The 18,975-nt window shown below is 46.2% G+C and overlaps 1 protein-coding gene across 1 annotated transcript; it reads left to right on the forward strand.

Moving 5' to 3' along the window:
- Window positions 1-14,578: 14,578 nt before the first annotated feature.
- Window positions 14,579-15,655, forward strand: LOC137367137 (4-galactosyl-N-acetylglucosaminide 3-alpha-L-fucosyltransferase 9-like). Its single transcript, XM_068028576.1, has one exon. It carries the CDS (start codon window positions 14,579-14,581, stop codon window positions 15,653-15,655), a length of 1,077 nt encoding a protein of 358 aa, XP_067884677.1.
- Window positions 15,656-18,975: the final 3,320 nt, after the last annotated feature.

Below are 18,975 nucleotides of genomic sequence, written 5' to 3' on the forward strand. Positions count from 1 at the left end.
CCAGGATTTACACAGCATTAGAGGGGTGTCCAGGATTTACACAGCATTGGAGAGGATCCAGGATTTAGCATTAGAGGGGGGTCCAGGATTTACACAGCATTAGAGAGGATCCAGGATTTACACAGCATTAGAGGGGGGTCCAGGATTTACACAGCAGTAGAGTGGTGTCCTGGATTTACACAGCAGTAGTGAGGATCCAGGATTTACACAGCATTAGAGAGGATCCAGGATTTACACAGCATTAGAGAGGGTGCAGGATTGACACAGCATTAGAGAGGATCCAGGATTTACACAGCATTAGAGAGGATCCAGGATTTACACAGCATTAGAGAGGATGCAGGATTTACACAGCATTAGAGAGGATCCAGGACTTACACAGCATTAGAGGGGGGTCCAGGATTTACACAGCAGGAGAGGGGTGACCAGGATTTACACAGCAGTCATGAGGATCCAGGATTTACACAGCATTAGAGAGGATCCAGGATTTACACAGCATTAGTGCGGATGCAGGATTTGCACAGCATTGGAGAGGAGCCAGGATTTACACAGCATTAGTGAGGATCCAGGATTTACACAGCATTAGAGGGGTGTCCAGGATTTACACAGCAGTGGTGAGGATCCAGGATTTACACAGCAGTAGAGAGGATCCAGGATTTACACAGCATTGGAGAGGATGCAGGATTTCCACAGCATTAGAGAGGATCCAGGATTTACACAGCATTAGAGAGGATGCAGGATTTACACAGCATTAGAGAGGATCCAGGATTTACACAGCATTATAGAGGATCCAGGATTTGCACAGCATTAGAGGGGGGTCCAGGATTTACACAGCATTAGAGGGGATCCAGGATTTACACAGCATTAGAGGGGTGTCCAGGATTTACACAGCAGTAGAGAGGATCCAGGATTTGCACAGCATTAGAGGGGTGTCCAGGATTTACACAGCATTGGAGAGGATGCAGGATTTCCACAGCATTAGAGAGGATCCAGGATTTACACAGCATTAGAGAGGATGCAGGATTTACACAGCATTAGAGGGGTGTCCAGGATTTACACAGCATTAGAGAGGATCCAGGATTTACACAGCATTAGAGGGGTGTCCAGGATTTACACAGCATTAGAGGGGTTTCCAGGATTTACACAGCAGTAGAGAGGATCCAGGATTTACACAGCATTAGAGAGGATCCAGGATTTACACAGCATTAGATGGGTGTCCACGATTTACAAAGCATTAGAGGGGATCCAGGATTTACACAGCATTAGAGAGGATCCAGGATTTACACAGCATTAGAGGGGTGTCCAGGATTTACACAGCATTAGAGAGGATCCAGGATTCAGCATTAGAGGGGGGGCCAGGATATACACAGCATTTGAGAGGATCCAGGATTTACACAGCATTAGAGGGGGGTCCAGGATTTACAGTGCAGTAGAGAGGATCCAGGATTTACACAGCATTATAGCGGATCCAGGATTTACACAGCGTTAGAGGGGATCCAGGATTTACACAGCATTAGAGAGGATCCAGGATTTACACAGCATTAGAGAGGGTCCTGGATTTACACGGCATTAGAGGGGATACAGGATTTACAGAGCATTAGAGGGGTGTCCAGGATTTACACAGCAGTAGAGAGGATTCAGGATTTACACAGCATCAGAGAGGATCCAGGATTTACACTACATTAGAGAGGATCCAGGATTTATGCAGCATTAGAGGGGTGTCCAGGATTTACACAGCAGCAGAGAGGGTCCAGGATTTTCACAGCATTAGAGAGGATCCAGGATTTACACAGCATTAGAGAGGATCCAGGATTTACACAGCATTAGAGAGGATCCAGGATTTACACAGCAGTAGAGAGGATCCAGGATTTACACAGCATTAGAGAGGATCCAGGATTTACACAGCATTAGAGTGGGGTCCAGGATTTACAGAGCATTAGAGGGGGGTCCAGGATTTACAGAGCATTAGAGAGGATCCAGGAGTTACACAGCAGTCGAGAGGGGGGTCCAGGATTTACAGAGCATTAGAGAGGATCCAGGATTTACACAGCATTAGAGAGGATCCAGGATTTACACAGCATTAGAGCGGGGTCCAGGATTTACAGAGCATTAGGGAGGATCCAGGATTTACACAGCATTAGAGGGGTGTCCAGGATTTACACAGCATTAGAGGGGTGTCCAGGATTTACACAGCAGTAGAGAGGATCCAGGATTTACACAGCATTAGTGAGGATCCAGGATTTACACAGCAGGAGAGCAGATCCAGGATTGACACAGCATTAGAGGGGATCCAGGATTTACACAGCATTACAGAGGATCCAGGATTTACACAGCATTGGAGAGGATCCAGGATTTACACAGCATTAGAGGGGATCCAGGATTTACACAGCATTCGAGAGGATCCAGGATTTACAGCATTAGAGGGGATCCAGGACTTATACAGCATTAGAGAGGATCCAGGATTTGCACAGCATTAGATTGGATCCAGGATTTACACAGCAGTAGAGAGGATCCAGGATTTACACAGCATTAGAGAGGATCCAGGATTTACACAGCAATAGAGATGATCCAGAATTTACACAGCAGTAGAGAGGATCCAGGATTTACACAGCATTAGAGAGGATCCAGGATTTACACAGCATTGGACAGGATCCAGGATTTACACAGCATTAGAGGATCGAGGATTTACACAGCAGTAGAGAGGATCCAGGATTTACACAGCATTGGAGAGGATCCAGGATTTGCACCGCAGTAGAGAGGATCCAGAATTTACACAGCATTAGAGAGGATCCAGGATTTACACAGCATTAGAGGATCCAGGATTTACACAGCAGTAGAAAGGATCCAGGATTTACACAGCATTAGAGAGGATCCAGGATTTACACAGCAGTAGAGAGGATCCAGAATTTACATCGCATTAGAGAGGATCCAGGATTTACACAGCATTGGAGGGATGTCCAGGATGTACACCGCATTAGAGGGGTGTCCAGGATTTACACAGCAGTAGAGGGGGGTCCAGGATTTACTCAGCATTAGAGGGGTGTCCAGGATTTACACAGCATTGGAGAGGATCCAGGATTTACACAGCATTAGAGGGGTGTCCAGGATTTACACAGCAGTAGAGAGGATCCAGGATTTACACAGCATTAGAGGGGTGTCCAGGATTTACACAACAGTAGAGAGGATCCAGGATTTCCACAGCATTAGAGAGGATCCAGGATTTACACAGCATTAGAGAGGATCCAGGATTTACGCAGCATTAGAGAGGATCCAGGATTTACACAGCATTAGAGGGGATCCAGGATTTACACAGCATTAGAGGGGTGTCCAGGATTTACACAGCATTGGAGAGGATCCAGGATTTAGCATTAGAGGGGGGTCCAGGATTTACACAGCATTGGAGAGGATCCAGGATTTACACAGCATTTGAGGGGGGTCCAGGATTTACACAGCAGTAGAGTGGTGTCCCGGATTTACACAGCAGTAGTGAGGATCCAGGATTTACACAGCATTAGAGAGGATCCAGGATTTACACAGCATTAGAGAGGATCCAGGATTTACACAGCATTAGAGAGGATGCAGGATTTACACAGCATTAGAGAGGATCCAGGACTTACACAGCATTAGAGGGGGGTCCAGGATTTACACAGCAGGAGAGGGGTGACCAGGATTTACACAGCAGTCATGAGGATCCAGGATTTACACAGCATTAGAGAGGATCCAGGATTTACACAGCATTAGTGTGGATGCAGGATTTGCACAGCATTGGAGAGGTGCCAGGATTTACACAGCATTAGTGAGGATCCAGGATTTACACAGCATTGGAGAGGATGCAGGATTTCCACAGCATTAGAGAGGATCCAGGATTTACACAGCATTAGAGAGGATGCAGGATTTACACAGCATTAGAGAGGATCCAGGATTTACACAGCATTAGAGAGGATGCAGGATTTACACAGCATTAGAGAGGATCCAGGATTTACACAGCATTATAGAGGATCCAGGATTTGCACAGCATTCGAGGGGGGTCCAGGATTTACACAGCATTAGAGGGGATCCAGGATTTACACAGCATTAGAGGGGTGTCCAGGATTTACACAGCAGTAGAGAGGATCCAGGATTTGCACAGCATTAGAGGGGTGTCCAGGATTTACACAGCATTGGAGAGGATGCAGGATTTCCACAGCATTAGAGAGGATCCAGGATTTACACAGCATTAGAGAGGATGCAGGATTTACACAGCATTAGAGAGGATCCAGGATTTACTCAGCATTATAGAGGATCCAGGATTTGCACAGCATTAGAGGGGGGTCCAGGATTTACACAGCATTAGAGGGGATCCAGGATTTACACAGCATTAGAGGGGTGTCCAGGATTTACACAGCAGTAGAGAGGATCCAGGATTTACACAGCATTAGAGGGGTGTCCAGGATTTACACAGCATTAGAGAGGATCCAGGATTTACACAGCATTAGAGGGGTGTCCAGGATTTACACAGCATTTGAGAGGATCCAGGATTTACACAGCATTATAGGGGGGTCCAGGATTTACACACCATTAGAGAGGATCCAGGATTTACACAGCATTAGAGAAGATCCAGGATTTACACAGCATTAGAGGGGGGTCCAGGATTTACACAGCATTAGAGAGGATCCAGGATTTACACAGCATTAGAGAGGATCCAGGATTTACACATAATTAGAGGGGGGTCCAGGTTTTACAGAGCAGTAGAGAGGATCCAGGATTTACACAGCATTAGAGGGGTGTCCAGGATTTACACAGCAGTAGAGAGGATCCAGGATTTACACAGCATTAGAGAGGATCCAGGATTTACACAGCATTAGAGGGGTGTCCAGGATTTACACAGTATTAGAGAGGATCCAGGATTTACACAGCAGTAGAGGGGATCCAGGATTTACACAGCAGTAGAGGGGGGTCCAGGATTTACACAGCAGTAGAGGGGGGTCCAGCATTTTCACAGCAGTGGAGGGGGGTCCAGGATTTACACAGCAGTAGAGGAGATCCAGGATTTACACAGCATTCGAGGGGATCCAGGATTTATACAGCATTAGAGGGGAGTCCAGTATTTACACAGCATTGGAGGGGGATCCAGGATTTACACAGCATTAGAGGGGATCCAGGATTTACACAGCAGTTGAGGGGATCCAGGATTTACACAGCAGTAGAGGATATCCAGGATTTACACAGCAGTAGAGGGGGATCCAGGATTTACACAGCAGTGGATGGGATCCAGGATTTACACAGCAGTCGGGGGGATCCAGGATTTACACAGTGGAGGGGATCCAGGATTTAAGCAGCAGTCGAGGTTGGTTCCAAGATTTAAACAGCAGTTGAGGGGATCCAGGATTTAAACAGCAGTGGAGGAGATCCAGGATTTACACAGCAGTGGAGGGGGGTTCCAAGATTTAAACAGCAGTAGAGGAGATCCAGGATTTCCACAGCAGTAGAGGGGGGTTCCAAGATTTAAACAGCAGTAGAGGAGATCCAGGATTTAAACAGCATTAGAGGGGGGTTCCAAGATTTAAACAGCAGTAGAGGGGATCCAGGATTTAAACAGCAGTAGAGGGGTGTTCCAAGATTTAAACAGCAGCAGAGGGGATCCAGGATTTAGACAGCAGTAGAGGGGGGTTCCAAGATTTAAACAGCAGTAGAGGAGATCCAGGATTTACACAGCATTAGAGGTGGGGGGGTTCCAGGATTTACACAGCAGTAGTGGAGGGGAGGGGTTACAGGATTTACACTGCAGTAGTGGAGGGGAGGGGTTACAGGATTTACACTGCAGTTGTGTGGGGGGAGAGGTTAGAGGATTTACACTGCAGTAGTAGTGTTGGGGGGAGTGTGTCCAGAATTTACACTGCAGTAGTAAAAGGGATCCAGGTTTTACAGAGTAGTAGAGGGATCAAGCAACACTTCAGAGGAACTGCATCAGTGAAAGGCAGCAATGTGAGCATGGATGGAAGTACTTAAAAAATGGCGCCAGTACCTACCCTTTTGTCATTTTTTTTTATCGTTCATGGAACAGGGCATCGCTGTCTAGGACAGCATTTATTGCCCATTCCTAATTGCCTTTGAGAAGGTGGTGGTAAGCCACCATCTGGAACCGCAGTAGTCATTGGGGTGTAGCTACACCCACAGTGCTGTTAGGAAGGGAGTTCCAGGAATTTTACCCAGCAACAGTGAAGGAACAGCAATATAGTTCCAAGTCAGGTTGATGTGTAGCTTGGAGGGGAACTTACAGGTGGTGGTGTTCCCAGGCATCTGCTGTCATTGTCCTTCTAGGTGGTAGAGGTCGCGAGTTTGAAAGGTGCTGTCAAAGGAGCTTTGGTGAGTTGCTGCAGTGCATCTTGTAGATGATACACACTGCTGCCACTGTGCATCGGTGATGGAGGGAGGGACTGTTGAAGGTGGTGCCAATCAAGTGAGCTGCTTTGTCCTGGATGGCGTCGAGCTTCTTGAGTGGTTTTGGAGCTTCACCCGTCCAGGCAAGTGAACAGTATTCCATCACACTCCTGACTTGTGCTGGTGGTCATGGTGGACAGGCTTTGGGGAGTCAGGTGGTGAGTTACTCATCGCAGAAGTCCCAGCCTCTGACCTGTTCTTGTAACCATTGTATTTATATGGCTACTCCGGTTCAGTTTCTGGTCAATGGTAACCTCCAGGATGTTGATAGTGGGGGATTCATTGACCGCAATGCCATTGAATGTAAAGGGGAGATGGTTAGATTCTCTCTTGTTGGGGATAGTCTTTGCCTGGAGCGCATGTTACTTACCTGGACATTGCCCAGTTCTTGCTGCATTTCTACATGGGCTGCTTCAGTAACTGAGGAGTCGTGAATGATGCTGAACATTGTGCAATCATCAGTGAACATCCCCACTTCTGACCTTATGATTGAAAGAAGGTCATTGATGAAGCAGCTGAAGATGGTTGCGCCCAGGGCACCACCCTGAGGAATTCCTGCAGTGATGTCCTGGGACTGAGATGATTGACCTCCAACAACTACAATCATAACCATCTTCCTTTGCGCTAGGTATGGCTCCAACCGGCGGAGAGTTTTCTCCCAATTCCCATTGACTCCAGTTTTACTGGGACTCCTTGAAGCCATACTTGCTCAAATACTGCCTTGATGTCAAGGGCAGTCACTCTCACCTCAGCTCTTAAGTTCAGCTCTTTTGTTCATGTTTGGACCAAGGCTATAATGAGGTCAGGAGCTGAGTGGCCCTGGCAGAACCCAAACTGAGCATCACTGAGAAGGTTATTGCTAAGCAAGTGCTGCTTGATGGCACTGTTGATGACACCTTCCTTCGCTTTACTGATGATCAAGAGTAGACAGATAGGGTGGTAATTGGCCAGATTGGATTTGTCCTGCTTTTTGTGTACAGGACATAATCGGGCAATTTTCCACATTGCCGGGTAGATTCCAGTGTTGTAGCTGTACTGGAACAGCTTGGCTAGGGGCACAACAAGATCTGGAGCACAGGTCTTCAGTACTATTGCCGGAATGTTGTCAGAGCTCATAGCCTTTGCAGTATCCAGTGCCTTCAGCCATTTCTTGATATCATGTGCAGTGAATCGAATTGGCTGAAGACAGGCATCTGTGATGTTGGGGACTTCAGGAGGAGGCCGATATGGGTCATCCACTTGGCGCTTCTGGCTGAAGATTGTCGCAAATACTTCAGCCTTGTCTTTTGGACTGATGTGCTGGACTCCCAGATCATTGAGGATGGGGATATTTGTGGAGCCATTTCCTCCAATTAGTTAAAAGCAAAATACTGCGGATGCTGGAAATCTGAAACAAAAACAAGAAATGCTGGAATCACTCAGCAGGTCTGGCAGCATCTGTGGAAAGAGAAGCAGAGTTAACGTTTCGGGTCAGTGACCCTTCTTCGGAACCTTCAGTTCATGAGCTTAAAGAGTGTGAGTGACTGAGTACAATTCTGCTGCTGCCAATGGCCCACAGTACCTCATGGATGCCCAATTTTGCATTGCTCGATCTGTTTGAAATTATCCCATTTAGCACAGTGGTAGAGGCACACATGATGGAGAGTATCATCAGTGTGAAGACCGGACTTTTTCTCCACAAGGACTGTGCGGTGGACACTCCTACCAATTCTATCATGGACAGATGCATCTGCGACAGGCAGATTGGTGATGACAAGGTCAAGTATGTTTTTCCCTCTTGTTGGTTTCCTCATCACCTGCCGCAGACCCAGTCTAGCAGCTACGTCCTTCAGGACTCATATAAACATAGAAAATAGGAGCAGGAGTAGGCCATTCAGCCCTTCGAGCCTACTCTGCCATTCATTATGATCATGGCTGATCATCCAACTCAGTAGCCTGTTCCGGCTTTCGCCCCATACCCTTCGATCCCTTTAGACCCAAAAGCTATATCTAACTCCTTCTTGAAAACATACAATGTTTTGGCCTCAACTGCTTTCTGTGGTAGCGAATTCCACAGGCTCATCACTCTCTGGGTGAAGAAATTTCTCCTCATCTCAGACCTGAAAGGTTTACCCCATATCCTTAGACTATGACCCCTGGTTCTGGACTCTCCCACCATTGGGAACATCCTTCCTGCATCTACCCTGTCAATTCCTGTTAGAATTGTATAGGTTTCTATGAGATCCCCCCTCACTCTTCTGAGCTCCAGTTAATATAATCCTAACTGACTCAATCTCTCCTCATACGTCAGTCCCACCATCCCAGGAATCAGTCTGGCAAACCTTCGCTGCACACCCTCTATAGGAAGAACGTCCTTCCTCAAATAAGGAGACCAAAACTGCACACAATATTCCAGGTGTGGCCTCACCAAGGCCCTGTATAATTGCAGCAAGACATCCCTGCTCTTGTACTCGAATCCTCTCGCTCTGAAGGGCAACATACCACTTGCCCTTTTTACCGCCTGTTGCACCTGCATGCTTACCTTCAGCGACTGGTGTCCGAGAACACCCAGGTCTCGCTGCATATTCCCCTCTCTCAGTTTTTAGCCGTACAGATAATAATCTGCCCTCCTCTTTTTGCTACCAAAGTGGATAACCTCACATTTATCCAGATTATACTGCATCTGCCATACATTTGCCCACTCACTCAACTTGTACAAATCACCCTGAAGCCTCTCTGCATCCTCCTCACAACTCACCCTCCCACCCAGTTTTGTGTCATCTGCAAATTTGGCGATATTAAATTTATTTCCCTCATCTAAATCATTAATATATATTGTGAATAGCTGGGATCCTAGCACTGATCTCTGTGGTACCCCTTTAGTCACTGCCTGCCATTCGAAAAAAGACCCATTTATCTCCACTCTTTGTTTCCTGCTTGCCAACCAATTTTTTATCCATCGCAATACACTACCCCCAATCCCATGCGCTTTAAGTTTACATGCTAATCTCTAATGTGGGACTTTGTCGAAAGCCTTCTTAAAATCCAAATAAACCGCATCCATTGGCTCCCCCTCATCAACTCTGTTAGTTACATCCTCAAAGAATTCTAGTAGATTTGTCAAGCATGATTTCGCTTTCATAAATCCATGCTGACTCTGACCGATTCTACCACTGTTCTCTTAGTACTCTGCTATAAAATCTTTGATAATGGACTCGAGAATTTTCCCCACTACCGACATCAGGCTGACTGGTCTATAATTCCCTGCTTTCTCTCTACCTCCCTTTTTAAATAGTGGGGTTGCATTAGCTACCCTCCAATCTGTAGGAACTGTTCCAGAGTCTATAGAATCTTGGAAGATGACCACCAATGCATCCACTATTTCTAGGGCCACTTCCTTAAGTACTCTGGGATGCATACCATCAGGCCCTGGGGATTTATCAGTCTTCAATCCCATCAATTTTCCCAATACCATTTCTCTACTAATACTGATTTCCTTCAGTTCCTCTCTCTTACTAAGCCCTGTGTTTCCCAATATCAAGAATTCACTCCAAGAATTCCTCCTCTCTGGTATTGTGACTAATTTGATTTTCCCAATCTACATACAGTTTAAGTCGCCCATAATTACAGATGTTCCTTTATCGTATGCGTCTCTAATTTCCTGTTTAATGCCATTCCCAACATCACCACTACAGTTTGGGGGTCTATAGACAACCCCCACTAACGTTTTTTGCCCCTTAGTGTTTCTCAGCTCTACCCATACAGATTCCACATCGTCAGAGTTAATATCTTTCCTCACTATTGCATTAATTTCCTAATTAACCAGCAATGCAACTCCACCGCCTTTTGCTTTTTGTCTGTCCTTCCTCGGCCAGCTCAGTCTGGAGTGGTGCTACTGAGCCACTCTTGGTGATGGACATTGAAGTCCCCCACCCGCTGAGTACATTCTGTGCCCTTGTTACCCTCACTGCTTCCTCCAAGTACTGTTCAACATGAAGATGTACTGATTCATCAGCTGATATGGGGGGGTGGTGGGTGGTGGAGGGGTGCAGTAGGTGGTAATCAGCAGGAGGTTTCCTTGCCCACATTTGACCTGATGCTATGAGACTTCGTAGGATCTGGAGTCGATGTTGAGGACTCCCAAGGCAACTCCCTCCCAACTGTATACCACTGTGCCGCCACCTCTGCTGGGTCTGTCCTGCCTGTGGGATAGGTCATACCCGGGGATGGTGATGGCGGTATCTGGGGCATTGTCTGTAAGATATGATTTCGTGAGTGTGACTACGTCAGGCTGTTGGTTGACTAGTCTGTGGGACAGCTCTCCCAACTTTGCCACAAGCCCCCAGATTTTAGTAAGGAGGACTTTGCATGGTCGACAAGGCTGGGTTTGCCATTGTCATTTCTGGTGCCTAGGTCGATGCCGGGTGGTCCATCCAGTTTCATTCCTTATTGACTTTGTAGCAGTTTGAGTCAACTGAGTGGCTTGCTAGGCCATTGCAGAGGACAGTTAAGAGTCAACCACATTACTGTGGGTCTGGAGTCACATGTAGGCCAGATTGGGTAAGGACAGCAGATTTCCTCCCCTAAAGGACATGGGTGAACCAGATGGGTTTTTACGACAATCAACAATGGTTTCAAGGCCATCATTAGACTAGCTTTTAATTCCAGATTTATTGATTGAATCCAAATTCCACCTTCTGCCATGATGGGATTTGAACCCATGTCCCCAGAGCAATACCCGGGTCTCTGGGTTACTAGTCCAGTGAAAATACCACTATGCCACTACCTCCCCTGGCGCTGTCATTGCCATTGATGCCTCGTAGCCCACTCCCATCTTGCAATAGGACTAGCCCCACACCTCAGCCACATATGTGGCATGTAGCAATAACACCTGCTTCCGTTGCTGCTGCCAGGACCTGCGACGGGCTGACAAAAGTCAGTCCGATAGGTGCGCTTTCTGATATTGCAATTTTGTTTGAAGCAATAAAAAGAAGTAGCATGTGGGCATCGGTAGCATAGTGGTAATGTAACTGGACTAATAATCCAGAGGTCTAGGCTCATGTCCTGGGGCCATGGGTTCAAATCCCACCATGGCAGCTGGTGGAATTTAAAATCAATTAATAAATTAGATTAATTAATTTTGAGTGGCACAGTGGTTAGCACCGCAGCCTCACAGCTCCAGCGACCCGGGTTCAATTCCGGGAACTGCCTGTGTGGAGTTTGCAAGTTCTCCCTGTGTCTGCGTGGGTTTCCTCCGGGTGCTCCTGTTTCCTCCCACATGCCAAAGACTTGCAGGTTGATAGGTAAATTGGCCATTAGAAATTGCCCCTAGTATAGGTAGGTGGTAGGGAAAATATAGGGACAGGTGGGGATGTGGTAGGAATATGGGATTAGTGTAGGATTAGTATAAATGGGTGGTTGATGGTCGGCACAGACTCGGTGGGCCGAAGGGCCTGTTTCAGTGCTGTATCTCTAAACTAAACTAAACATCCTAAGCACCGGTAACAATGATCCTTTACCATTTCTTGAGCAGCTAACCAGCAATTTATCCTGGAGTAAATGCTAAATCTCTGTTCAGTGACCTAACAACAATTGTGAATATCTTAATATAACAATAATACCCTCCATTTGTGTTTTAAATTCTGTCACCTTTTAATATATGTTCCTTATTTATACAATCAGCTGTAATTTTAGAATACAAGACATGTTGGCCATCATTTCAGTGATGATTGACAATTTAAGGACATTTAGAAGCAAATCCATAGGGAGTGTTAATGAAAAACTGTTTATTCACATTATCAGACTAATACTATTATCAAATCTTATTTTTGTTCCACATCTAGAACAGACAGCATCCCCAGTTCACTATTCTATACTCACAACAACTTTTTCATTTGCATTAGCAACTGGAGGAAATCCACCCACTTGAAAAGACTGGAAAATCTGTGCCATGCAGTGTGGGATTGTTCTTAATAATCCCAAGAATTTATACATGAAGCGAGAGCAGCAGCATTGCTTGAGGTGGTTAAGACAAATCTTGTGGTGAATGATCTTTTAATAGTGCGACAAATGTGTTGAAGTCTGCACTTCTCAAATTTTACAAATACATAAACAGTACTGAGGAAATGGTGAAGGTGGAACACTCTCAGGTAATTAATGGAGCCAAAGATTTTGAAAATAGAAACAGAGCATGGCGATAATCTAGTGACTGGAAGCATATGGTTCTTGAGTGAGAGAAAACTGGTAAGGTGCTGATGATAGCTTCTTCCCATTGGTAAGTGTCGGAGGGAGTTGTTTGTGGGATAACCATGAGAGAAGACAGGAAGACAGAAATTGGAGGAGAGGACAGAGTGGAAATTTAAATATACGTTGAAGTCACTGAGATTGAGATGTCACTCTGCAAACATTAAATCACATAAATAGAATGATATTTCCAGAAGAAAATCATAGTGCTTCAGCAGAATTAGACAAGAATTTTTGTCCACATCTTAGCATCTTAAGTCTTACATACAAAACTGAAGGTCATTCTTCAATGTTAATCAGGTATCTATTAAGCCAGTTGTATTCAGTTTCTCATTATAAAGACAACCTTCAAACTCCAGTTAAAAAATAAAATACTGTGGATGCTGGAAATCTGAACAGAAAATGCTGGAAACACCCAGTAGGTCAGGGAGCATCTGTGGAGAGAAAAGCAGAGTTAACGTTTCAGGTCGCTGACTTTTCATCACAACTGGCATAGGTTAGAAACATACTAGGTTTTGAGTAAGTAAAATGGGGAGGTTGGGGGGCGGGGGCTGGGGGGGTGAGGGAAGAAGAACGAAGGGGAAGGTCTGTGATAGGGTGGAGGACAGAGAGATTAAATGACAAAAGGTTTCATTGTACAAGACAGAAAAGATATGTCTGGATAAGATGTAGATGGTTGAATAGCAGCCATCTGAACACAAAGTTAAGGGATTAAGAAAGAAACAAGGGTTGGTGGGATCCAGCAAAAAAAAGGAAAAATAAATTGGCGCAGAGGTTATGATCTAAAATTGTTGAACTTAATGTTGAGCTCAGAAGGCTGTAAAGTGCCCAGTCGAAATATGTGGTGCTGTTCCTCGAGCTTACGTTGAGCTTCATTGGCACACTGTAACAGGCCAAGAACAGAACGGTTAGAGAGGGAAGCAGATTAGAACAAGTGAGGGGATTAGAGAAATTGAGACGGCCGATGTCACGCCAGCAGTTTTCAATGAAAAGATCATACGAGGTTAAGAGGCCAGAGGGAAGGGGTCCAACCCTATCACAGACCTTCCCTTTTGTTCTTCCCTCTCACCTCCATTTCACTTGCTAAAAACCTATTACATTTCTAACCTATGTGAGTTCTGATGCAAGGTCATCAACCTGAAACGTTAACTCTACTTTTCTCTTCACAGATGCTGCCTGACCGCTGAGTATTTCCAGCATTTTTTGTTTGTGCTTCAAGCTCCAGTTCTTTGTTCTGTTAGGTGTCAACTGTAGCTTAGTGGTAGCAACCTTGCCACTGAATCGGAAGGCTGTAGGCTTAAGTCACATTTCAGAGAATTGAGCACAACACATACGCCAATACTCTCGTTTAGGACTGAGGGAGTACTGCCCTGTAGGAGGTAGCTTCGTTCTGATGAGACGTTAAACCGAGACCTCAACTGCTTTCTTGGTGGAGGTAAAAGATCCTATGGCACACTTTGAAGAAGAGCAGTTGAGACCTCCCAGTATCCTGGCCAATATTTATCCCTCAACTACATCACTATACAGATTATTTGGTCATTATGATATTACCGTCCGTGGGACCTTGCTGTGTGCAATGTGAAACTACATTTCAAAAATGCTTAATTGGCTATAATTGGACATCTTAAGGTCATGAGAGCTGCTATATAAATGCAAGTCTTTCTATTCTTTTATTCCCTAGGATAGTTTAATTTTAACAATATTATTTCTTTGTTGTATTTGGTATTCACCTTCTACTGACATTTCTTCATTCTGTTTCTTTTTCTAAATATAACCCCACTCTCTTTACCTTCTCCATTTTAATTGCAGTGTAAATATTCCACAGTTGCATTAGGGAAGCTGTGCTCAAATTTTCTAAATCTTGATGCAGTTTAAAAGGAAGAGGAGCTATGGTCCTAGGATCCTAACAGTCTTCATTTTTTCTTTGACAGGACACATTATGACATCAGTATCTAAAAGAGGGATTTTACGCATCCTGTTAATTTTCAAAATTTTGGGCTGTTTTTTAGCCTTCTTGTTTCTGTATGTCAAACCATCTAACTCCTGGATTTATGGTCCCATGAAAGATGACACACCAGCTCTGAGCATGACAAACCTCTCTGTGACAGGGGTTCAAAAGAATGAAACTATTGTGCTCATTTGGTTGTGGCCTTTTGGTCAGACATTTGAGCTCAATTCTTGTGAATCTAAGTTCAACATCCACGACTGTCATTTAACTGCAGATAGGAACCTGTATAACAAATCCCACGCTATCCTTATCCATCACAGGGACATTCGTGGTGACTTGTCCAACCTGCCCAAACAGCCTCGGCCAGTTTTTCAGAAATGGGTTTGGATGAATATGGAGTCACCTACCCACAGTCCAAAAAACACTGGGCTCAACAAACTCTTCAACCTGACCTTGACATACCGGCGGGATTCAGATATCCAAGTGCCTTATGGATCTCTGACAATGAACAAAGTTCCATTAGCTTTTGAATTGCCTAGTAAAAGCAATCTAGTGTGTTGGGTTGTAAGCCACTGGAACTCCAATCATGCTAGAGTGAAGTATTACAATGAACTTTACAAATACGTTAAAATTAACACTTACGGTCGAGCCTTCAAGAAATACCTGAGCAATAAAGAATTAATCCCTACAATATCTAATTGTAAGTTCAACCTTGCCTTTGAGAACTCAATACATAAAGATTACATAACTGAAAAACTCTACAATGCTTTGCTTGCGGGCACTGTGCCTGTGGTCCTGGGGCCATCTAGAGAAAACTATGAAAATTACATTCCAGCCGATTCTTTCATTCATGTGGATGATTTCCCCTCAGCTAAAGAGCTTGCAGATTACCTGCACATGCTGGATGATAAGGAAGACTTGTACATGCGCTACTTCAAATGGAGGAAATACTACACAGTGAGAAAGACTCATTTCTCACATGAACATGCGTGCAACGTTTGTGAGAATATAAAACGACATCAAGAATACAGATCTTTTTCCAGTTTAGAGAAATGGTTTTGGGTTTGAATCTAAAACAAGTCTCCAGTAAATATCATGGATCATCAGCAGTAGCTATGGAATTCAATTGACCTTTTACTCCAAAAGAAAATATTTTAGATTCATTCATTTGTTTAACCAAAAAAAACTACAAGCTTAAATTAGTTATGTGTGAATTCATCATGCCTTTCACAATGGGCCAAAATTTATGTTTGAGATGCCGTTCCCACTGTTGGGACCAGAAACGGATACGAGGCACATTGGGGGATGGAGCAACTGGTCGCACGTGATTCAGCGGCAGCTGTCCAATTAAACTTAACGAATCATTCAACTTGACCAATTGTGTGGTTGGAGTCGGGCCCGGAGATGGGGCGTGGAGTGTCAGGTGATGCCTCGGCATTTGTTGGCGCTATGTTAAAGGGCTGCCAGCCTTACATTCAACTCTGTTTTGTTAAGGCCTGGGAGAGCAAGAGGTGATTACAGAAACCAAAGGGATGACTGAGAGGAGCCCCCGGTTGTCTTTATGCTTCCCTGATACCTCCCTCCAGTTGCTTTTGCAGATTGCAAGGGACAGGAGGGACATTTTGTTCCTGAGGGACAGGAGGAGGAGACCTGACAGCCAAACCAAGCAGGCCTGGCTCCAGATCGTAGAGCAGATCAGTAGCCATGGGATCATACCACGAACATGAATCCTGTGCCACAGATGGCCCAAGGACCCCATCCAAGCTCCGAAAGTGAGAACCTCTTCATGCCTTCATCCTCTTGAGTCTTGCATCTAGCAAAACAGGGGGGCCCATTGGGAGGAGAGGGATTAACCCCCCAGACATGGGCAAGGAGGTCAGGGGATGCAAGCTGATTGACTGTGGCATGGGGAAGTGGCCCTGAAAGGAGACCCCCTGTCATAGCAGAACCTCACGACATCCCTGGAAAGGGCCCACTTGCAGGAGGCATCTGTATGACCCCATCAGTGGCAGCTGGACTGCCACCAGCCTATATCTTGGGATGGGTCCCACTGGGGGGCCAACAGCTTCTTTGCCTCTGTCTGCAGGAGAAGATTGCACACAATCGCAGAGAGCAGGTCAAGGTGGGGGGTGGGTGGGCTTCCCATTCTCCATGTACTAATTCTGATGAAGGAGGAGTGCATGGAGCTGGCTGGACCTCAGGATGGCTGGAGCATTACAGACAGAGAGGCAGGGGCACCTTCCGAAGGCAGTGAGTTAAGGTCGCCATGGGGCACAAGGCTACATCTGCAGCATTGGAGCTGCTCATCAGGTATCTGGTGCCTACAGGAGTCTGCAATGCAGGGTTTGTGCTATGCTGGGAGGGGAGGCCTCTGTCCCTTAAATGTCTCTGTTCTCTCATGCAAGTCAAGCAGGGTCTTCTCAAAGAGCCTCTAAGGCTACGGGAGAGGCTGCAACCTCTGAGGGGAAGGAAGGATCTTCAGAAGGTCCATCATCACGTTATACTTCTGCATCCTCCACCAGCGCAGAAACCCGCACCTCAGTGGGTTGGCGCTCAACCTGGTGAGCACAGCACTGATGACTCTGAGCAGCTGACAGAAGCTATGACAGCCCAGGCCTCTGACAGTTGGAGGACTGTGGGACACCAGTCCATGCTGAGCCCCAGGCTCATGACATGCCTCTGGTGTCACCAGCTTCATGGGAAATACTGAAGCTGCAGTGAGAGGTCAGGCAACATCTGGCAGACATGCCAGAGGCAATGCAAGCCCAAGCACAGATGATGGAGGAATTTATCCAGGCTTTGGCTGCTGCACTATCTCTGGTGCATGAATGGCATCCTCCATTGAGAGATTGGTGGTTCTGATGGAGAGACACATCCAGCAGAGCACACAGTGCCTGCAGGATATTTGTGCAGACCTGCATACCCTCATCTTGACCATGTGCTCAAGACAGCAGTTGTAAAGTAAGAGGGAAACGCGGATCCTGGAGTCTCCACCAGTCCCTCTACCCTCTCAGATCTGCAGGGAGGCAGAAATCTTTCTTGCTCGGGGGAAGGAGCAGCAGCCTCCCACATCTGGGTGCTTCTTTCAGGGTGCTCCTGCTGCGGGCAGCTGCTCCTCAGCCCCTCTGCCAATGTCGCCAGATCCTCCTTCATCCCTGACAACAGAGGGTGGTGCTGCTTCATTGGAGGAGGCCCTCAGCAGGCTGAGGCTCTCTAGGCCTAAGATATCCAGAGGACAGTCACAAAGGTCATCCCTGTCAAGTGGAAGCGGGTCAGCAGCCTGTCTCCACCTCAGCTGACTGTATAAGGGGAGCACCTCGCAGGAGTTCACATAAGAAAATAAACGTGCACCTAGAATCACCGGGTTCTCATGTATGATTTCTCTTTTTATTCATTTGTGAGATGTGGGCAACTTTGGCTAGGCCAGCATTTATTGCCCATCCCTTTTGCCCTTGAGAAAGTGGTAGCAAGCTGACTTCTTGATCCACTGCAGTCCATCTTCCCTCTCCGCCTCCTCATCATCCGAGCAGGCAGCACGATCCTCGCTTTCCTCGTTGCTCATCAGCTCCCCACTCTGCATCGATAGGTTGTGCAGTGCACAGGAGAGCACCAGAATAGGTGAGACCATCACCGGGGTGTAGGTGCACCATAATGTGCTGTTAGGAAGGGAGTTCCAGGATTTTGACTCGGCGACAGTGAAGGAACAGCGATATAGTTCCACGTCAGGTTGGTGTGTGGCTTGGAGGGGAACTTGCAGGTGGTGGTGTTCCCATGCATCTGCTGCCCTTGTCCTTCAAGGTGGTAGAGGTCACAGGTTTGGAAGGTGATGTCCAAGGAGCCTTGGTGACTTGCTGCAGTGCATCTTGTAGATGGTACACACTGCCATTCAGTGGTGAAGGGTGTGAATGTTAAAGGTGGTGGATGAGGTGCCAGTCAAGTGGGCTGCTTTGTTCTGGATGGTGTCAAGCTTCCTGATTGTTGTTGTAGCTGCACTCATCCAGGCAATTGGAGAGTATTGGTTAGATAGGGTGGATAGTGAGAGTCTTTTTCCTCGGATGAGGATGGCAAACACGAGGGGACATAGCTTTAAGTTGAGGGGTGAAAGATATAGGACAGATGTCAGAGGTAGTTTCTTTACGCAGAGAGTAGTAGGGGCGTGGAACGCCCTGCCTGCAACAGTAGTAGACTCGCCAACTTTAAGGGCATTTAAGTGGTCATTGGATAGACATATGGATGTAAATGAAATAGTGTAGGTCAGATGATCGGCGCAACATCGAGGGCCGAAGGGCCTGTACTGCGCTGTAATATTCTAATTCTAATGGTGGACCGGCTTTGGGGAGTCAGGAAGTAAGTTATTTGCCACAGAATTCCCAGCCTCTGACCTGCTC

Source organism: Heterodontus francisci, chromosome 3, assembly GCF_036365525.1.
Source record: "Heterodontus francisci isolate sHetFra1 chromosome 3, sHetFra1.hap1, whole genome shotgun sequence".
Taxonomy (NCBI): Eukaryota; Metazoa; Chordata; class Chondrichthyes; order Heterodontiformes; family Heterodontidae; genus Heterodontus; species Heterodontus francisci.